The following is a 22,522-nucleotide window of genomic DNA, read 5'->3' as shown; positions in this document are numbered from 1 at the left end:
GTCCTCCCACAAAGTCTCCAGGTATTTTTTCCACACAGACCTGGCAACCCTGCCTAGACAGACCAAGGGTCTGACTCAGCAGAAGCAGCTTCATAGGTCAGGGTGCCATCTCAGGGTTGGGGAATACCTGGAGATTTGGGGGTGGAGCCTGGGAAAGGTGAGGTTTGGGAAGGAGATATACTAGGAATTGGGATACAGTGCTACCAAGTCCACCTTCCAAAGTAGCCATTTTCTCCAGAGGTACTAACCTGGAGACTAGTTGTAATTCCAAGAGATCTCCAGCTACCACCTGGAGTCTGAGTGAAAAGCAAGTGGCAACACAGTAGAGAACAGTAGGAAAAAGAGTGTTTTGTTTTACCACCTGGAGTCTGGCAGCAGTATACATAGGTTTGTGTTCAGTCCCTGCTGATGGAGGAAGAAGGAGAGATTGGATTTATGCCCCGCTTTTTGCTTGGAGTCTCAGAGCTGTTTACTATCTCCTCCCTTTGTCTCCCCACAGTGGACACCCTGTGAGGTAGGTGGGGTTGAGAGAGAGCTCTAACTGAGAACTTGAGAGAGTTGCTCTTGAGAGAACAACTCTGAGAGAACTTGTGACTGTCCCAAGGTCACACCAGCAGCTGCATGTGGGGGGGGGGAGTGGGGAATCAAATCTGGGGCTCCTGGTTTAGAGTTCAATCACTTAACCGCTACACCAAACTGGCAGTGGCTTTTGAGCTGTTTCCATAAGCCTAGGGCGACCATAACAAAATGGGTAATGAAAATGCAAGCAATAATAAATGGGATTTAAAAAAACCCTTAGTGAGGACTTGCAACTGAATATGTAAACGGCCTCCATTGGAAAAAGGTTGCTTTTGAGTTGCAGAGAGCCCATGGGGCGTGAGGGGTGAGGAGGGGATATGAAAGTTCAGCTGACAGTAATTAATCTCTGATGGCTTATTCGCACATGCAAGTCATTCCTGGCTACAGTGGCCAACTAATCACCCGGCTGCCTTTGTGAGGGAATTCGGCTCGCACCTGCCTGCCACCTGCGAGAGGACAGCTCATTCCCTGAGGGATTACAGGCCCCCGGCTAATCATTAACGTCTCTCAGGGATCGATCGACCAAAAGGCACCCAGGCAAATAATTTGCTTGCTTTTCATTGCTATTCTGGAGGAGGCGGAATACTCAGAGAAATAGCGCAGCAACTCCAGGTGAGTCGGTTTGCATAGGGATAGGAGATTATGGGCCCATAACTGGCAGAGCGGCAGGCTGTAAAGTGAGGCTAGATAGTTAGGGAGAAGGAGAAAGGGGAACAGATAGGGGGAAATGGGTGTTAATATATATGAGTCATTTTAGGCTGCATGAACAAAACCTTTGTATCAAAGTCAGAGTTTTCAGCTCCTATTACATCAGAGTTTTGGGCTAAACGTTAAGATCGTCCTGACAGTTTGAGCGGTTCCTCAGTGGAAAAGGCTTCTTCGGGAGGTGGCAGGTTCTCTTTTGGAGGTTTTTTTAACAGAGGCTAGGTGGTATTTTACAGCAATGCTGATTCTGTGAACTTAGGCCGATCACAACAGGAAGGGCTGCATTAGTGCTTAGTTCTCCTTGCCCTTTCTTACATGCCGAGGGAAATGCTGATTGCCATCATGGGATCAGGCAGCAATTTCTCTCCAGGCCAGTTTGGCCAGGGACCCTGGAGGGTTTTTGTCATCCTCTGAGCATGGAACAGGAATCACAGGGCATGTGTGGGGGAGGTATTTGTGAATTTCCTGCATTGCACAGGGGGTTGGACTAGATGACCCTAGAGGTCCCTTCCAGTTCTATGATCCTATAAAACCAGAGTTCCATTCTACTCTGTGCAAGTCACACCTCATTTGGAATATTGCAACCACTTCTCAGAATATTGTGTTCAGTTATGGGTGCTTTACTTTAAGAAAGAGGTAGGCAGACTGGAATGGGTTCAGAGGAGGGCAACAAAGATAAGTACAGGGTCTGGGAAATGAGCCTGAGGAAAGGTGGAAGGAGAAGAGAAGACAAGTATTGGAAGGGCTGACACTTAGAAGAGGACAGAGACTGGTTCTCTGCTGCTAAACTAAGGCTTCTTGCTCAAGAGAATGATTCCCGTTCTCTTGCAGAGGTCCTACATGAGGGTAATCCGCATGCAGTCCCCTTATAAGAACATAAGAGAAGCCGTGTTGGATCAGGCCAATGGCCCATCCAGTCCAACACTCTGTGTCACACAGTGGCAAAAAATTTTATATATACACACACACTGTGGCTAATAGCCACTGATGAACCTGTGCTCCATATTTTTATCTAAACCCCTCTTGAAGGTGGCTATACTTGTGGCCGCCACCACCTCCTGTGGCAGTGAATTCCACATGTTAATCACCCTTTGGGTGAAGAAGTACTTCCTTATGTGTGGCGTTTGTTGCTGTTTTTTTTTTTTAATGACAGTAGGTATGTCACTATAATGTCATACTGCAATATCTGTCTGTCTATCTATCCAATCTATCTAATCTAGCCATCCATCGATCCATACACACACGTCATTTTAGAAATAGCTGGAAAAGCTTGTGGGTGATGGGGAAGGGAAGAGCATACCCAAGAGGAAATGACAGTGACAGTGCACAAAGCTAAGGAGGATTTGCCCTGGTTAGTATTTGGATGGGAGACCACCAAGGAAGTCTAGGGTTGCAATGTGGAAGCAGGCAATGGCAATCGGCCTCTGAACATCAGCCTTGAAAACTATGGCATCACCATAAGTTGCCTGCAATTTGATGGCACTTTACACACACACACCCAGGGGAGGCATGGCCAGAACCCAGTTTCCAATCAGCTATGGGGGGATTAACCTCAATCCTGGGCTGAGATAAACCAACTGAAGAAGACTTTCCCTGGAGTCAGGTGGAGCCACCCAGCAAGTCTCCATGGTGGAACAGGGATTCAGACTTGAGGCTTGCTGACCCTATAGTCTAGCACTTTAGCCATGCAATGGATATTAGTGTCCTCCTTTGGGTCAGAAGTGTGACCCCTCCCCCTCCCCCCCAGCAGTGTCAGATTCAGGCAGTTAACCCATCTGGGAGGTTCTGAGAAGCCGCAGGGAAGTGTAAAGCTCTTTATCAAGTGCAGAGGAAATTATGGCCTTCTTTGTCAGCAGTTAGCACACTGTTGGAAGCAGAGGCCTGTCACTTCCTTTGTTGTCGGTCTTTGGCAAGTGATACTTATCTGAGTTAATTAAATCATGCTTGAGTTGGGAGACTGGTGGGTTATCCTTGGGTCAGCCTACATGATAACTCTTAACAATGAAAGAAAATGTTATATGCAATGTGTGTGTGTGTTTTCATTAAGTCACAGCTGACTTGTGGTGACCCCGGAAGAGTTTTCAAGGCAAGAGACATTCAGAAGTGGTTTGCCATTGCCAGCCTCTGGTATTCCTTTGTGGTCTCCCATCCAAATATTGACAAGGGCTGACCCTGCTTAGCTTCTGAGATCTGGTGAGATTGGGCTAGCCTGAGACATCCAGGTCAGGGCACTGTATCTGTACACACACACACACACACACACACACACACACAGATAGAGAGGCTGAGTTGCCAATCTCCAAGTGGCCCCTGGATATTTCCCACAGTTGATCTCCAGATGACCAAAATCAGTTCCTCTGGAGAAAATGGCTGCTTTGATGGACTCTATAGTAGGCTTCCCACCCCTCCCGCCCTGGCGGGGGACCCCAGGATTTCCACCCTCTTCCCCCGCTCCTCAAAAAAATGGAAGCGGGGGGAGGGGGGAAACGGCGCTGGGGAGCATGGCGAGCCGCCCCATCCCGGAGCGAGCGAGGCCGCCGCTGCCGCCCCCTCCCCGCCCACCGCAGCTGCTCCTCCGAGATGGGCCCAGGCTGAGCCCATCTCGGAGGAGCAGCCAAGAGGCAGCAGCAGCACAGGCAAAACCAGAGAAGGGAAGGGCGGAGGCAGGCCAGGAGCATGGCGAGCCGCGAATCCAGGCCCTGCTAGGACCCGGACTCGCGGCTTGCCATGCCCCCAGCCAGCCTCCACCCCCCCTCCAATTCCACCCCAGAGGCGGAGCGGGCGAGGCCGCCGCGCCGCTGCCGCCTCTTCTCCACTCACCGTGGCTGCTCCTCCGAGATGGGCTCAGCCTGAGCCCATCTCGGAGGAGCAGCCACGGCGAGCGGAGAAGAGGCGGCAGCTGCGCGGCGGCGTTGCCCGCTCCGAGACAGGGCGGCTCACCACGCTCCCCGGTGCCGTTTTCCCCCCTCCCCCTAGCTCCACCCCAGTGTCTCCTGGCTCCACCCCCAAAGTCCTCTGGCTCCACCCCCAAAGTCCCCAGATATTTCTGGGGTTGGACTTGGCAACCCTACTCTATAGTATTATACCGCTCTGAAGTCCTTCCCCTGCTCAAACTCTGCCTACCCCAGGCTCCACCCCCAGAATTTCCAGGAATTTCCCAAATGAGAACTGGCAAACTATTCCACACACACACACATGACTTTTTGGGTAGAAAAAGCCCAGCATGAACTCATTTGCATATTCGACCGCAACCCCTGATGCCAAGTCAGCCAGAACTGTGTTCCTGCTCAAAAAAAGCCCTGTATTCACACACACATTCAACCTTACTGCCTCGACCTTAGGGTTGCCAGGTCTGTGTTGGAAAATACTTGAAGACTTTGGGGGTGGATCTGGGAGAAGGTGGGGCTTGGGGAGGGAAGGGGCCTCAGCATGGTACAAGGCCCTAGAGTCCACCCTTGAAAGCAGCCATTTTCTCCAGGGGAGCTGATCTCTGCCAACTGGAGATCAGTTGTAAAAGCGGGAGATTTCCAGGCCCAACCTGGAGGCTGGCAACCCTACCAGAATAGCTCAGGCAAGCTGTATCTCATCACATCCTGGAAGCTAAGCAGGGTTAACCCTGGTTAATACTTGGATGGGAGGTGGTGAGAGCCAGTTTGGTGTAGTGGTTAAGTGCGTGGACTCTTATTTGGGAGAACTGGGTTTGATTCCCCACTCCTCCACTTGCACCTGCTGGAATGTCCTTGGGTCAGCCATAGCTCTCATAGGAATTGTCCTTGAAAGGGCAGCTGCTGTAAGAGCTCTCTCAGCCCCACCTACCCCACAGGGTGTCTGTTGCGGGGGGGGAGGGGGGAGGTAAAGGAGATTGTGACTGCTCTGAGATTCAGAGCACAGGATGGGATATAAAGCCAATATAATCATCATCATCATTATCATTGTCTTTGACCCCTCTAACATTTCACAGATGAAAAAGAAGAGCACTTTTCCCAGCCTTCTCACACCAAGGATCACTGAGGCTGGGCTGTTCCCCTACTCTTCCACAGGCCCATTTCTCCTGCTGCTTTCCTACCCTCCGCAATTGCACGCTCACTGCAGTTTTAAAAGCCAAACGCAATTGGTGGTGGTTGCTAAAGACAGCCTGGGAAAAGTGAAATTGCCTTACAGTTTAAGAGTTCAAGCTCAGCGGCAATATGCGAAAAGGCACGCTGTGTGTGGTGCCTCAGCATTCAGGTGTGCACATTTATGGGTATGCAGGCTAGGGAGAAGGTGTGTCCACCTCTCACTTGGAGACTGAACTCCTAGAGACCCCAAAGAAAGAGCTGATCTGGGAAGGACAATGGCAGTAATTCCGACTTTCAAAACAAGGCATCCTCAAAGGCAAAATGAAAGGCATGGAGGAAGGGGGGAATGGGGAGCATTCTTCACCAACAAAATTTGCAAGGAAGGGGGACTGTCCTTGATAAACAGCGACAACTGCAGTGTATGTAATAGAGGGATGAAAAACCAAGTGATGGAGATGCTTGAACCAGCCCTTAGAATTGATTTCCATGAGTCAGAGCTCTAATTCTCCCATTTATCCTCCCAGGTAGGGATTTATCAGCCTCCATTTCCTACCCCCTAGGAATGAATTGAGGAGCTAGAAAAAAAAATGGCCTCCCCCTAGTGACACTCCAGTAATTTCCCCTAGTCTGCGTGGTAAAGTCCATTGAGACTAGGAGAGGCAGCCTAGAACATCATCCAGAGAGGCCATCACATCCTGACAAAGTGGAAACATGGCAATACAGATTAGAAATCCTATGAAAATCACAAACTCTACTTGCATGTGATCTGTTTCTCACGTACATTGTTTATGCTCTGGATGCAACTGCAAAACGTCAGAAGCTGTGTTAGCCTTCACCATCACCACCCAGTTACCCAGAGCCAGTGTGGTGTAGTGGTTAGGAGCGGAGGATTCTAATCTGGAGAATGGGGTTTGATTCCCCACTCCTCACATGCAGCCTGCTGGGAGACCATCACAGTTCTCTCGGAACTCTCTCAGCCCTACCTACCTCAAAGGTGCCTGTTGTGGAGAGAGGAAGGGAATGCGATTTGTAAGCTGTTTTGAGACTTTTTAAATTAGAGAAAAGCAGTATATAAAAACCTACTCTTCTTCTACCCTGAAAAGAAATTGTCTGGGGAAGGAACTATTTAGCCCCTTGAGAAAGATCAATAGGGTTGCCAGGTTCTACCTGGCTGCCAGCAGGGGGACTTCCCTCACATGCTTTACATGTGTGGTGTGATGATTACCCAGAAGTGATGTAATCACACTGGGCATGTCGCTCTGGGATGCTCTAGCATTTATGGTGCCATAGAGTTTTATACCAAAATGCTAGAGTGTCTCTGCATGATGTGCCCAGCACAATTACATCACTTCCAGATGACATCATTGTGTCAGGCACGTTGGGTGCTGATGGAGCTCTTTGGGGGCAGAGCTCCCCCGCTGGCCAGTCCTGTGCTGACAGGTTGAAGGCCCTGAAATTTGGAGGGAAAACCGCCCCCAGTGGGAGGTTGAGAACCCTAAACACCAACCACAAAGTCTTCTGGCAGTGGATCAAACAGCTCCCCTCACCAGACCACGCTTGTTTGGAGTGGCAGGCAGTGCTGGGTGGATGGGAGGCTAACACTGCCTTCTCCACAGGGGAGAATATACCACTACTGTATGACTAGCATTGCCAACCTCCAGGTGGTGAATGGAGATCTCCCACTATTACAACTTCTCTCCAGACAACAGAGATTAGTTCCCCTGGAGAAAATGGCTGCTTTGGAGGGTGGACTATATGGTATTATATCTGGCTGAGGTCCATATCCTCCCCAAACCACTTGATCCCTAGGCTCCAAATATCTAGGTATTTCCCCTATCCAGACCTGGCAACCCAGTATATGACTGATGAAGTTGATTGTGAGTTCAGGATTCCGCCACATCTCAAGCCCTGTCTTGTGGAAATAGACCATTACAGTTCCCCCCCACCCCTTCTGGAGTATGGACATACTAATCTCTCTTCCTCTATCTATTTTATATGTAAGTAAGTAAATTTTACTGTGTATGCTCATGAGGCATAACAAACATTACAACAAACATTAATTAAAGATAGCGAAAATACAACAAACATTATATGCAACAAATATTAATTAAAAATAACGAGGAAAGAATAAAATCAACATCTAATATATAAAATTAAACAGTCAAATCATTAAAATGTAGTCAATCAAACATCTTTCCTTTCAACTCTATTAATATAACGGCATCACTAAGCGCAGAATTAATGTTATGATACACATATTGAGTGAGTTCTCACATGCTTAAACAGAAGGGAAAAGCAACTAAATGTGCTACCAGTTTTTTATATTTTCATTTTGCATGCTCTTTTCCTACTGTGTCTCTGGAACCCGGTTCACACATGCAGGTGAATGAGGTGGTAGCAGAGATCTCGGGTTGCCAACCACCAGGTTGGACAATCACAAACCAAACACTGTTGTGGAAATGCCACCACCACCAGGTTGGACCTGGAGTTTTCTTTGAATTACAGCTGATCTCCAGAATTCTGTTGCAGACGGAGGAAAGTATTATTACCTAGTCATCAGGCTTCCACCTGGGGTACCTGCCTTATTTAGGTTAACTGAGCTGGAAGGGATCTGGCTAGAACCAAGTCTTTTGATAGGAGAAGAAGACACAAGCATGCACTAAGGCAGGGGTGTCAAACATGTGGCCCAGAGGCCGAATCAGACCCCTGGAGGGCTCTCATCAGGCACCCAAGCAACTGGCTGTCATCTGCTTCCTTCTCCCTCTCTCTTGTTTCTGTATCACAGCTTGCTTTGCCATCCTTGCTGAATTGCACAGGAGCTACAGAGCTCCTATTTTCTCCATTGGCTGAGGTTCCACTCTTGGGGAGGAAGCGGGGGGGGGGGAGCTTGCTTTGCCAGGCTCTCTCAATCACACAGCAGAGCTACTGAACTAAGCCTCTCTTCCTTCTATTGGCTGAGGCTCCTCCCCCTCCTCGTCCCTTGGGGAAGGAAGGAAAGAGCCAGAGCTTCCTTGGCTCACTTCCCTGGACCACATGGGAGAAATACAAAGAAAGCACCTTTAAGACCAAGAAGTGCTAACGTATTAATCATGTTTTATTTTAAGTTTTTTAAATCTTTAATGGTATTTGTCTGCATCTTTTATAAAGTTTATATCTCTGCTACCTGGCATTACATTTTATGACACACATGGCCCGGCCTAACAAGGTCTCATTTATGTCAGATCTGGCACTTCAGTCAGATCATTTGTTATGAGTTCAACATCCCTGCACTAAGGTATTTTATGGAACTTTAAGCAAAGGAACAGAAAGCTCAGAGCATGGAGCTTGAAACACAGTGTACGCTGGATAAGCTAAGAAAGAGAATTCTTTTGACCACCCCCAAAGGGGCAGTTGGGAGGCGGTCCTGTACAATGGAACAATATTTATACCTTTTTGCAAGATAAAAAAGACATACATCAAACATTCTCATGGGAATTTCATGAGCTCATGGGTAGCCAGACCCTTTCCTTTGAGGGCTACATGAAACCAAAAACTTTGCCCTCTAACAGGTTATCAGACAGGTGAAAAGCCTCTGGCCAGAACATTAGAAATGCAAGCTATGTGTGGGAAAGAGCCAGGCACTGTCTGTGTGGGAAAGACTGCAATAGGCATGCTGCAATGCTTTATGGGAAGAAACCAAAGTCTGCTTTTGCTAGCATTTATTCAGTATACCACATATATATATATATATATATATATATAAATGGCAAAATCTCTCTTAATCCAGGATTCCACCGCAAATACAGAGATCAGTTCTCCTGGAGGAAATAGTGTCAGAGTGTAGACTGTACTTTATACCATAAAGTCTAAGTGAGACAGAAGTCCTAGAGTGGCATCACATTTCTGTTGAGCTCTGTCCCCACTAGGGTTGCCAGGCCAAAGCAGATCCAGCCTCCCCTATAGGGAAACATATTGCTTACAGATTTGGTCTGTTATTTCTCCTCATGCCAGAATCTACAGCAGGTGGGATGTCTGAGAACCAAAGGAGAGTTGGCATTGTGGGCTATGGACATTTAGGTAAGTGGCATTTCCTGGTCATTTCACTTCTAAGATGAGACTCTCCACTCTTATGTTAATACTTGGCTTGCAGAAGATGCCAGATTTAATCCTCTGCATGTGCTATTAAAAGGATAAGGTCGTAGGTCATGGGTGGCCAAACTTGTTTAACATAAGAGCCACATAGAATAAATGTCAGATGTTTGAGAGCTTCAAGACATGAATGTCAGATGTTTGAGGCAGGAAGGAAAGGAGGGAGGGAGGGAGGGAAGAGATGGGGAGGTGGAGGTGGAAAGAAAGCAACTTTAACTTCAAATGCCACCAGCTGGCTTGGCTTGGAGAAGTGGTTTAAAGAGAGAAATGTCTTCTCCAAGCCAGCCAATGGGGTGGTAGGCAAAAGAACAGTGGCAGCACAATATATGAAATACAAAAATACAAAAATACAAAATATTGTGCACAAATACTCTTAACTGGTGTAAATAAAGTTCTATTATAATGAAATGAACAGCCTACAACAGTGGGCATACATTCATACAGTATAAATAGAAATAGAAAACAACAGTCTCAAAACAATATTCCAAGGAGGACCCCACACAGTCACAGAGTTTTCAAAATGAGTACAATGACTCAAAAATAAAGTTCCACAGGAGTCCCTCCGTTGTTTGTTGACTTCTGAAGGACAAATTCTAGCCTTCACGCAAACCCCGGATTTGATTGCGTTCCGCTGCTCCTGCAGCTTCCTCGTAAGTCAACTGTAAACAACAAAAGTGACCGATAAAAACCACCCTAAACCAAAGTGATTTTAACAAAAACATACCGATACAGTAGGTAAAACAACCTGAGAAATCCAGCCAAGTTCTTTCTCAAACGCCCATTTTGATATCTTAATTTGCAGCTTGGGCTGCCAGAGCCCACGGCTTTTTTTAAAGGGACGGACACAGCTGTTGTTGTTTAACCATTTAAAAGAGACCACACCACACTCTCCAACATACCCAAGAAACACCAAACATTATATATAACAAGAGAAATCATTGTGTTGGTTAAGGCCAGAGGGTTCAATGGTGTTTAAACGATGTATCCACCGTGCCTCTTTTTGTAACATGGTCCTTTGTAAATCACCACCTCTACTATCACCAATTTTCTGAATCACAAAGAATTTTAAGGCTTCTAAGTTATGATCAGTCTCAGTAAAATGTTGAAGGAGAGGAACACCAGGAACTTGATGGCGAACCCTTGAGATGTGTTCCAGAACACGTGTCTTAATAGCCCTACGGGAACATCCTATGTACATTTTAGAGCAATCTCCACAGACCAGGGCATAGATGACCCCTTTAGAGTCACAATTAGTGAAACCTGTCAATTTAATGGTTGTTTGGGATCTAGGATCCACATACTCTTTTATTTGTAGAGTACTTGCACGCTTTGCAACCCTTGCAACGGAAATGACCAGGGGGCAATCGAGAAGACGTCTGTGCAGTATTCAAATCCGTATGCACCAAATAGTCCCTTAGATTCCTAGATCTACGGAAACCAATTATAGGTGGGGAGGCACATCCTGCAATGCTGGAAACAATACCCCAATGGCGCAAAATGATGTTTTTAATCGCTAATGCCTTCGGAGTATATTGTAATGAACAAAATAATCTTTGATTTTCCCTAGCCTCTCCATTCTGTTTGTTCGTACGCTGAAGCATAAGGGAACGTCCTTGTTTGGCAGCCCTCGTCTCTGCCCCTTTGATGACTGTTTCTGGATAACCCTGTTCCTTAAACTGCACTGTCAGTTGATTACACGATTTTTTATACTCAGTGACTGAGGTGCTGTTTCGTTTCATGCGTAAGAACTGCCCATAGGGTATATTATTCCGCAAAACGGGAGGATGGAAAGAGTCATAATGTAGATACCCATTCTTAGCCACCGCCTTTCTATGGTTCTTAATAGCTAGAGTATTATTGGCAGTGCGATACACCACTGTGTCCAAAAATACAATGGTGTCAGGATCTCTATTAAAGGAAAACTTAATGCTAGGGTGACAAGAGTCCATCCATTCAACTAAACTCTCCAATCTTTCTGCATGTTTCATAATCAAAAAGATGTCGTCCACAAACCTAACAAAAAACAATATGTCTTCAAAGAAAGGGTTAACGTCACTGTTACAATAAAAATCATTTTCCAGCACAGCCATAAACAAACAGGCAATAGATGGCGCCAGAGCGCTGCCCATCGCAACCCCTTTACGTTGCAGAAAAAATTCTTGGTCAAAACGAAAATAGTTATTTTCAATAATCAGGTCCACTAGCTCCAACAAAAAAGGTGTTGGTGGATCCAAGTCCTCTCTCTGATCCAAATAACACTGAGCTGTACTTCTCAAATCCTCAAAGGGAATATTAGTGTATAATGATTGAACATCCAATGTTACTAATGAGGCATCTGCAGGGATATAAAAATCCTCAATCTTAGAGACAAAATCTGTCGTGTCTCTAATAAAACTGGGAATCTTACAAACAAAAGGCTTCAAAAAGTGATCCACAAATTTAGATAAGGGTTCTAGTAACGAACCCTTTCCTGACACAATTGGACGACCAGGAGGGGGTCTGATTTCTTTATGTACCTTCGGGAGGGCATAAAAAATAGGTACTTTAGGGTGGGGGTTATCCAAAAATTCAAACTCTTTCTTGGAGATATACCCCATTTCTCTAGCGTCTACAAGTACCATCCTCACCAATTTAGATATTCTTTCAGTTGGATCAGTGTTAAGACGTGTATAGTATTCCACATCCGATAATAATGAACCTACCATCAAGTATTGGGTATGTTGGAGAGTGTGGTGTGGTCTCTTTTAAATGGTTAAACAACAACAGCTGTGTCCGTCCCTTTAAAAAAAGCCGTGGGCTCTGGCAGCCCAAGCTGCAAATTAAGATATCAAAATGGGCGTTTGAGAAAGAACTTGGCTGGATTTCTCAGGTTGTTTTACCTACTGTATCGGTATGTTTTTGTTAAAATCACTTTGGTTTAGGGTGGTTTTTATCGGTCACTTTTGTTGTTTACAGTTGACTTACGAGGAAGCTGCAGGAGCAGCGGAACGCAATCAAATCCGGGGTTTGCGTGAAGGCTAGAATTTGTCCTTCAGAAGTCAACAAACAACGGAGGGACTCCTGTGGAACTTTATTTTTGAGTCATTGTACTCATTTTGAAAACTCTGTGACTGTGTGGGGTCCTCCTTGGAATATTGTTTTGAGACTGTTGTTTTCTATTTCTATTTATACTGTATGAATGTATGCCCACTGTTGTAGGCTGTTCATTTCATTATAATAGAACTTTATTTACACCAGTTAAGAGTATTTGTGCACAATATTTTGTATTTTTGTATTTTTGGAATGGGGTGGTAGGGGCTTTGAGAGCCACACAATATGTGTGAAAGAGCCACATGTGGCTTCCAAGCCGCAGTTTGCCACCCCTGTTGTAGGTGGTGGGAAAGAACTTGATAGAAGACCCAGAGAGCCACTGCTGGTCACAGTAGAGACAATATTGACCCTGACATATTGGTGATCTAACTCAAGATAAGGCAATTTCTTGTGTTCATTCAACTCAGTAGTTTCATCAGTAAGCCAGGGAATCCTTTTGCTGAGAGTGTATGGGTAGGATTGGCTGTTGTTCTATGCTAACATGAATACGGTTGTCAGCTCTGGGTTAGGAAATACCTGGAGATTTTGGAGGAGGGGCCAGAGAAGGGTGGGGTTTGGGGAGGGAAGGGAAGGGAAGGGAAGGGACTTTAAAAGGGTATAATGCCATAGAGCATACCTTCCATAGTGGTCATTTTCTCCAGGGGAACTGATCTCTGTGATTTGGAGATCTGTCACAATAGCGGAAGCTCTCCAGCCACCACTTGGAGGATGGCAAACCCGCATGGATATCTCTTCATTCAAAAGAACTTTTCTTGTTTACATGTACCTCACATAATATTTTGGAATGTCCCATTTTGGAAAAAGATGCCATTGCTCCCAGACCATTGGTTAGAGCTGCAAACTCCAGGTTGAGAAACACCTGGCGATTTGGGGGGTGGAACCTGAGGTGGACAGGGCTTGGGGAGGGAAGACTTCAGTGGGATATAATGACATAGGTTCCCCTTTCTAAAGTGGCCATTTTCTCTAGGTGAACTGATCTCTGTTGCCTGGAGATCAATTGTAATAGCTTATATAGTAATCTCCAGCCACTACCTGGAGGTTGGCAACCATAGCACTGGTACATTGCTGTTTTTCATCCAGTAATTAAGAGTTTGGCCTGGGGGTTCAGGCTAGTGTGATCTCTTCAGCTCTCAGAAGCTAAGCAGGGTCACTTCTGTTTAGTACTTGGATGGGAGACCTCCAAGGAAGTCCAGGGTCATTAGCAGAAGCAGACAATGGTAAACCACCTCTGGATGCCTCTTACCTTGAAACCATAAGTTAGCATGGTCTGACAGCACTTTCCACCACCACCAGGGTACTAACTTGGTGATATCGCATCCTCTGCTACATTCTATTGTCCTCTACCTTAATAAATACTCAGGATTCTAGGGTAATATAAGTTGGGCCTTTAGTCATAGCAAATGACTCTTTTCCTTGGCCATTTTGTCTTCTGATTCAGCTGGAAAAAACAAGTTGAGATGCTGGATGGGACAGTGTGCTGGAAAGCCCCTACATTGTCTTGTGCTCATCAGAGTGATAAAACAGGAAAGGCCGCTTGAGTGGGCCACCTGCTGATTCAGACCAAGCAGGGTTATATGACAGAAAACTGAGATTTGCCAACAGTTAGTGGAATACATCAAGAGATGAGATGTTTTTTGGACCCGCTTAAGAGGGGATTTCCAACCAGCCAAATGGTTGTTGCTCATGTGTTTGCTTTGTCAACTGCAAGAGAGACAAGGATGCTGATATAATGTCATGGGACGACATGAATCAATGGATAGTTCCCAGTTTGGGCTGGTAGCAGGCAAGGCTTTTTGTGTAGCAGGAACTCATTTGCATATTAGGTCACACCCCCTTCTGTTGCCAGTCCTCCAAGAGCTTACAGGACTCTTCTTACAGGGCCTACAGTAAGCTTCAGGAGGATTGGCTACATCAGGGGTAATATGCAAAGGAGTTCCTGGTACACAAAAAGCACTGGTCGCGGGCAAAGCAGCCCATCCTTATAAGGAGACATTTCCTACTTGGTTAGCTAGTGGTTTCTAGTGTGAATCAAAATGAAGAGGGTACTCCACTGAAGGATATAGAAGATGGGTCACACCTGAAAGAGAGGTTCTTCTCCCTCTTTTTCTTTCAAGTTGTATTTCTATCTGTCACCTTCTTGCCCTTACCTCTCTTCTGAGGGGAGGTCAGAGATTGCCTCTTGGCCCTAGCTGCTGGGAGCGAGCTGGGAAGCGCCGACTCGCTTTATCTATCATACAGGTCTTGAAAATTGGTAAGATTATTAATTTCAGTCCCAGGCTAAGCAGTGCTAGTCTTATGGGTGATTTAGCAATAGAATGAGTTCAGGATTGGCGAGGGAGTCAGCGTACAAGCCTTGGCACTTTCAGTCACCACTTATGCCAAACATAGAACATATTGCTCATCATATACATCATAATAGAGTGGTTAATTGGTTAAGAATGCCCAACAGTTGCTTATCGAGTAGGTTTTGTTTCTCTCACTGCGAGGAATGAAAGTGCTTGAAATTAATCCAAGTTTATGATCTTGGAAGAAAAAGTCTTGTTGTTCACACCTCCACCGCAGCCAGTTGGTAGTCCTCAACAGGTCCGTTCTCTTCTCGTGTTGTCTGCTTTAAGGGTACTTAGAAGGAAGAAGGGGAACCCATAATTGAGACTCTCCCTGACGGCTTGCTAGAGGAGTCCTTCCCCAGACACACACCCCAACCAGTTCTAAGACCAGAGTATTTGATTTGGAGGCAGCATTCCAACTCACTCCTGTGCTGCTCTAAAGACTGTAATAAGCTACTACTACAACTCGCCCTTATTCTTTGATCTGAGCAATATGCAGCCTTTGTATCTCTAACTGTCCGTTTGATAGGTATTGAGGGCCAATGGAACAATTCTCTGCTCTCGTGTATGTTGATTGCTTCTCTAATGATAAAAGGTTTGAATGAAAAGAGGTTCCACATCTGGCCTTTTGTTTTGTTTCCAATGATGTGCTCGCCTGTTAGGCTTGAAGAGGTGTTGGCTCTTCTTTCAGGTAGGGTTGCCAAACTTCAGGTGCAGCGTGGAGCTTTCTTGAAATTATAACTTATATTGACAGAGAAACTGGCCATTTCAGACGGCATGGCATTCCTCCTAAGTCCACTCTCATTCCCCAAACTGAGCCTTTACCCAAATCTCCAGGAACCTCCCAATCTGCACTCAGCAGTCTTATCTTCAGGGATACCGACAGATGTCACCCTAGGTTAAAACTGAGTTCTGCCCGTTAATCCAGGCCTTTAATTTTTTTTACATTTGAGTGATTGAAGGTGGGGCCACAGTATGAGACCTTCAGGTCAATGTGCCAGGATTTCTTTCATGTCTTTATAAGACTGAGAAAAGAGAAGGGTCCAGGATCCGTGATGCATTTCTGTCCCCAGGTCAATATCTTGTGCAACGACTCCAGGATGACGGTCCTCAACATGGCTTGGAACTGGCCTTTGTTTGGAACCGGGATGCCAACAAATTGAAGGGGACAGTGCCGGCAGAGCTGCAGTTGGGGAAGCTGACTGATTTCTTGGAGCGGTGAGCTGGCAGACCTGGCCAGGAGTCTTTTGGCATGGTCAGGATGGGCAGAATGACATGCCAGGGACCCACAGGCATACCCAGTGTACACTTGCAATTGCTACAAATAAACAATGTGTTGGATCCAGCGATGCATGAGCAGAAAGGAAAACACACTTAGTGCTGTTCCTCTTGCGCAAGCAGTAGAATGAAGGCTGCAGCGATTTTTAACAAAATAACAATGTGTTGTCTGGAGCAATGGAATGTGAGACAACCAATTTGTATGATTTTAAATCATTTGTTTCTGAAATTGTATCAAAAGGGATAACTGTTGCACATGTGGAAATCTATGGGATCCAACCCACTATGTTCACAATGTGCACAATTCAGGGCTAGGGTTCCCAACACTGCCTAGACAAATACTGGAAGATTTGGATGGGGGCAGTGCTTGGGGAGGGAAGGTAGAGTTTTATTTCTGGGTGACACTCTAGGAATTTCTGTTAATCTCTATGGTTAAAGACCATAGTTACTAGGGAAAATTCCTAGAACATTACAATGGAAGTCATTTTTTCTCCTGTTTCTCAAGGCTGTGAGACTGAGGCTGGAGCTAGGAAATTTCCTGCTGGGCCTGGGCAACTGATTCAGGACCAGCTCATATAACTATAACCCCCCCCCCCAATTTATGCAGAATTTTGGGAGGCTGTTTTTGTAGAAGTGTTGCCTGCCTGAAGCCCAAGGGCTGGTTCATATACATGTGTTCATCATTTCATTCTTGTGCACTTGTTGGCTGGGATTCTCATCTAGGTCATCATTAGTGAAATGGCTAATCCTGTCTTTCCCCCACATTTCCTCTCTCCAAAGCCGTGCTGACATCATTATCGAAGTGGCTCATCCCTGCATCACCCAGACCCATGGAGAGTCCTTTCTCAAAACTGCAGATTTCATGGTGAGGGTTCCAACTGAATTTCCCTACCCACTGAGGGTAAATGTACCTTCCAGCAGTAAGTTATACAAGCAGGGGTTGGCTTTGGGTCAGGGTCTATACATTCCCACCTTCACTTTTCATCTGACATACACACTGACATGGATTTTCATCCCTCTCATCATACCTCATCATACCTCATTTCCCTTTCCTAAGAGACATTTAAACATCTGTCCATGTAAATGATTACTGTGTGTTTTTAAGCTACATCGCTCTGACCAAGGGGTTTGTGTGGCTTTGGGATCACACCAGCCAATCAGCCTTCTGCATCAACAGATGGGGAAGGTGAATTGGACTTTTGGAAAGAGGCCATGACACAACGGTAGAATATCTGCAAGTCCTGGGTTTCAATCCCCAGCATCTCTAGCTGAAAGGATCGGGTACTAAGTGATGTGAAAGACTCTTTACCTGAGACCAGTATTCCCTCTAAGCTGAGTTAGTGTGAGCTAGCTCAGTTTTTTTAACCTTTGTCTCACACAATTTTTGTCTTAGCTCAGAGAAGATGACCCCAGAGCAAACTAATTTATGCAGCAGCTCACAACTTTAATGCCAGTAGCTCATGAAGCTGAATTTTTGCCCACCAGACCCCACAGCTTAGAGGGAGCATCGCCTGAGACTCTGGAGAGCCACTGCCATTCTGAATAGACAGTATTGACCTTGATGGACCAATGGTCTCATTCAGCATGAGGCAGATCAACCTGGGTAGCCACAGCGGCGTCACTAGGGCGGGGCCAAGGGGGCCATTGGCCCTCCCCCAGAGCATTCTCATTGGCCCCAGGCACTGACCCATGACCCCCCCAACAGGAAGGGGCTGGCCCTGGGACTAGAACGCTGCTGCTGTGTGTGGGCTGGCTGGGATTCTGAAACCGGGGCCGCGCTGCCGCCGGCTCAGCTAAAAGCATGTGGGTGAGTGGGGAAAACTTAAATGCTGCAAAACTGGTATCTTGGATTACGGGGGCTGGTCATGTGACCAGAGGGTGGATGAGGGAGGGGCCATGTGAAGTGGGCGGGGTTGTGTGCGGAGGGGGTGACGCAGCCCTCCAAAAGGGGTGATGCCCAATGGGGGGGGGTGACTTGAATCAGTTACACCCCAGGGTGCAACCCACCCTAGTGACGCCTCTGGGTAGCCATGTTAGTTTGTTCCAGTAGAAAAGAACAAGAGTCCAGGAGCACCTTAAAGACTAACAAAATTTGCGGCAGGATGTGAGCTTTCATGAGTCACTGCTCACTTCTTCAGATACAGCTAGCATGTGCATCCAGAAGGACCAGATACAGCAAGAATCACATTCTAGCTTTACCCGAAAAAGTGAGCAGTGACTCATGAAAGCTCCTACCCTGCCAGAAGTTTTGTTAGTCTTTAAGGTGGCGCAGAGTGTTAAAGCTGCAGTACTGCACTCCTAAGCTCTGCTCACTACCTGAGTTTGATCCCAGGGGAAGCTGGTTCAGGTAGCCGGCGCCAGGTTGACTCAGCCTTCCATCCTTCCGAGGTCGGTAAAATGAGTACCCAGCTTGCTGGAGGGAAAGCATAGATGACTGGGGAAGGCAATGGCAAACCACACCGTAAAAAGTCTGCCGTGAAAACGTTGTGAAAGCAGCATCCACCCAGAGTTGGAAATGACTGGTGCTTGCACAGGGGACCTTTCTTTCCTTTCCCAAGGTGCTCCCGGACTCTTGCGCTTTCCTACAGTATGAGGCAGTTTCATGCTCAACCACCTGTTTGGGCAAGGACTGTGGCTTAGTGCTAGTGTACCTCAGGTTCACTCCTCAGCCTTTCCATTTACAAGGACCAGGCAGTAGGTGATGTGAAAAGACCACTGGGAACCTGAGACCCTGGAGAGTGCTGCCAAAACTGAGAAGTCAAGGCTGACATTGAAAGCATAAGACAGCTTTATGCATTCATGTGTTTTGTTTGCTTGCTTATTCTCCTGGTGCCTCTTGATTCTCCCCGTCCACCCTTTTTCTTCTTGCCTCTCTACATCTTTTCCTGTATGTCTAATCATTTGGCACTAAATAAATATTGAGGGGGAGTAGAGTTTATGCTTCTGGCTGCAGCAGTGTTCCCTCCGGCCTCCTTCATCAATGGCAGGCAAAATTTATTTGTCCATTAGGTGGGGTCTCCAACAGCCTTGGCAGATTCAGAGACGGAGCAGAAATTGCGCAAAGTTGCACAGCAGTCTGGGCACACCCTCTATATCCCCAGCGGAGCCCTGTGGGGCGGGCAAGACATCCAGAGGATGGACGAAAGAGGGATGCTTCAGGTAAGAGCCTACAGAGGGGTGGTGGATGGAGAGTGAGAGGGATGGCGGGAAAGAAGACAGTGATTGGCCCTGCACAGGGTAGGGAATGAAGGAGAGCATGACAATATGCTGTATGTCTCCATCCGCCTGAGGGAGGGCTGTAGCTCAGTTGTAGAGCATCTGTGTGGCATGCAGAAGGTCCCAAGTCCAAACCCTGGCTTCTCCACTTAAAGGATCTGGCAGTAGGTAATAGGGTTGCTAGTTCTGGGTAGAGAAATACCTGGATATTTTGGGGGTGGACCTGGGGAGGAAGAGGTTTGGGGAAGGGAGAGTTCTTGGCAAGGTACAATGTCAGAGCCCACCATCCAAAACAGCCAGTTTCTCCAGGGTAAGTAAGGTCACCTGGAGTTCAGTTGGAGGCTGACAACCCTAGTAGGTGATGTGAAAGAACTCTGTCTGAGATGCTATAGAGACACTGCCAGTCTGAGTAGACAATACTAACTTTGATGGATCAAAGGTCTGATTCAGTATGGCAGCTTCATTATCTCTCTTACCTCTAATAACACTGGCCATCCACATAGTAGTACATTGTTTAAGTGGGGTCAAATTCACTTTGCATTGGCTCAGTTTCTGTGATCTTCCAGGGAAAAGAAATCTGGGAATCAGTCATGCAATGTGAACCTGATTTTCCCACATTCAAATCAGACCCTCTCTTCAAAGGCTGACTGCTCTGGGAATGGGCTGCATGTATTATTATTATTGTCCTCCTTTAGAAAGTATTATCAGTTTTATAAACAGCTTGATAAAGGAACTTGTGCAAAAAAAAAAAAAAAAAGCACAGGCCCTGGACCATTCACAACCAGGGCTTTTTTAAGTGCTGTGACGTCTCTAATTCCTTGTTTCCCCTTTTCTAGGCATTGACAGTCACCATGGTGAAGCACCCTAACAGCTTCCGCCTGGGTGGGCACCTTGGGAAGCTGGCACAGCGTGCCTGTCAGGAGCGCACAGTGCTGTACGATGGCGCTGTACGAGGATTGTGCCCCCTAGCCCCGAACAACGTCAACACCATGGCAGCTGCCTGTTTGGCTGCCCCCAGTCTGGGCTTTGATGGCGTGAAAGGGTGCCTCGTAGCTGACCCTGAGTGAGTCCTGGGCCTTCCCATCTGGTATGTGGGGATGCTGGCATGAGCCGCTGAACTGGTACCCTTCTTCCTTCAGTTAAACTCATTGCTGTCCTGTATTGCAGCCTTCCTGACTACCATGTGGTGGAGGTGGAAGTAACCGGGCCCGGTGGCTTCTCTGTCCACACCAGGCGCAAGAACCCAGCTGCCCGTGGGGCTGTCACTGGGGCAGCTACCTTTGCTGCTTTCTGGAGCAGCCTGTTGGGTGAGCATGAAACCCCTCACTCTCCATCCTGATGGTGTGACAGACAGCTCTAATCGTGAATCTGCCCCTAACCAGTTCTCAAAAACTTTGCTATAGCTTCTTAAAAAGCATGATAGGGTTGGGCCCTCTCTCAGTCCCTGCCTTAAGTAGGGATATCATTTGCTGTTTCCAACTCCTGTTCCTCATCATTGCTCAAATGAGCAGGAGGAGAAAATTGGAGGTGCAGGGATCGGGATGTCCTTCTGGCTAAGATTTGGAAGTGATGTCACCATCACTCCAGGATTTCACTAAGATCTGTAAAATCTTAATGTATTGGTGATGTCACTTCTAGGCTTTGTCCGGAAGTAATATTGATGTGATAATATGATATCATTTTTCCCATGCTCTGCCCCCACCCCCAAACTCCTGGAGGTTCCAGGCATGCTCCTGATCACCCTAACCTTACTCTTCCCCATGGTTTCTGTTTATGCAGATCCCACTGCTAAAGGCAGATCTGAAGATTAATTCTAGCTTCAGGAACTTGGATGTCTAAAGCAATTCTTTTCAGGGGTAATTGAGGGTTGCTAGCCCTGGGCTGGGAAATGCCTGGAGATTTCAGAGGTGGGGAAGGAACTCAACAGAATATAATGCCATAGACTCACCCTCCAAAGCAATCCATTTTCTCCACGGGAACTGATCTTGGTCATCTAGAGATCAATTTTAAGAGCAAGAGATCTTCAGTTGCTACCTTGAGGTTGACAACCCAAAGGTAGATAGAGATGTAAAAGCTGTCCAGACTTTGACTGTCTCTTCTGCTGTCTTCTGAACAGTATGCCAAGGCCACGGAGGCCGAGTCCATCTCTGTTGAGCCTTCATTGATCCATCTCAAGACACACAGAAGATACCTGTCGGTGCTGGAGAAGTGGTTACGTGTCAATGGGGGGAAAGGAGTGAAGGAAATGCCGGTTTCCCATTTCTTGCTATCAACCTTCAGTCCATCTATTCTAGAACAACTGAGAGGCACCCCTCCTGTCCAGGGGTCGTTTTGTAGAAAAATAGGTGGCGAAGCTCATTAGCATAACTCATTAGCATATGCTGTCGCCCCCCAGCCAAAAGCAACCTGATGCAAGAAAGGAGAGCCCTGGGAGAGCGAGGCCTGCTTGGGCTGGCTAGAGATCCAGCCAGCCCAAGCAGGCCTCACTCGCCTGGGGCTCTCCTGGGCCACTCCACCCCCAGTCAAAAGGCCAGCAAGCAACCCACCATGCAAAATCACATAAGTGGAGAAAGGGTGGTGCTGGCTTCTCCAGGGGTTAATGAGGGCTGCTGGGGTGTAACAAACCTCCTGGTGGCTGGCTGGCTGCCCACTCTCCTAATCCAGGGATTGTTATGCAGCTGCACCTACTAGTCAGTGGGCAAGGTAGGTGGGGTGGAAAAGGGGGAACTTTCAGAAAGGTTCAGGAGCTGTGCTCCTGTGAGCTCCTGCTGAATCTGAGGCCTGCTCCTGTCTATTTCCTTCAAAGATAGCCTATCCTCTTCATCCACACCAGCCAGCTACCCTCCTCCCTACCCATCCACTATACAAATATCCTTCAGACTGGAAATAAGGGAGCACATTGAGTTGCCAGCTCCAGCTTTAGAAATGTCTGAAGTTCAGGGGAGGATGCTGGAGAGGGAGCTGAGCATGAATATGATGCTGTTTTGAGGCTTTTCTCTGAAGCTGCCTTTTTCTTCCAGGGGGATCAGTCTCTAGTCTGGCAATAAATTGCAGATTTCAAGAGGAGGATGGAAACCTTAAGAGCAAGTCCCATTGAGCTCATCCTTGGAAAGAAAACAATTAGAGACACAATATCCCTTC

The 22,522-nt window shown here is 46.9% G+C and overlaps 1 protein-coding gene across 1 annotated transcript; it reads left to right on the top strand.

Moving 5' to 3' along the window:
- The first annotated feature begins 962 nt into the window (after positions 1 to 962).
- On the top strand, positions 963 to 21,607 carry ASPDH (aspartate dehydrogenase domain containing). The gene is made up of 8 exons (XM_060255774.1): positions 963 to 1,191; positions 9,333 to 9,398; positions 15,961 to 16,105; positions 16,946 to 17,030; positions 19,175 to 19,324; positions 20,218 to 20,444; positions 20,549 to 20,688; positions 21,498 to 21,607. The coding sequence occupies exons 2-8, from the start codon at positions 9,350 to 9,352 to the stop codon at positions 21,533 to 21,535; spliced, it is 834 nt and encodes a 277-aa protein (XP_060111757.1). The 5' UTR covers positions 963 to 1,191; positions 9,333 to 9,349; the 3' UTR covers positions 21,536 to 21,607.
- The last annotated feature ends 915 nt before the right edge of the window (positions 21,608 to 22,522 follow it).

This window comes from Heteronotia binoei, chromosome 15 (genome assembly GCF_032191835.1).
Source record: "Heteronotia binoei isolate CCM8104 ecotype False Entrance Well chromosome 15, APGP_CSIRO_Hbin_v1, whole genome shotgun sequence".
NCBI lineage: Eukaryota > Metazoa > Chordata > Lepidosauria > Squamata > Gekkonidae > Heteronotia > Heteronotia binoei.
The sequence above is the reverse complement of the archived record's forward strand: the minus strand, read 5'-3'. Positions and strand labels throughout refer to the sequence as shown.

Coding starts and splice junctions, on each gene's coding strand:
- ASPDH (XM_060255774.1), top strand. CDS start 9,350: ATGTCTGAGAACCAAAGGAGAGTTGGCATTGTGGGCTATGGACATTTA. Junction 19,325..20,217: donor ACGAAAGAGGGATGCTTCAG/GTAAGAGCCTAC, acceptor CCCCTTTTCTAG/GCATTGACAGTCACCATGGT. Junction 20,445..20,548: donor TGCCTCGTAGCTGACCCTGA/GTGAGTCCTGGG, acceptor CCTGTATTGCAG/CCTTCCTGACTACCATGTGG.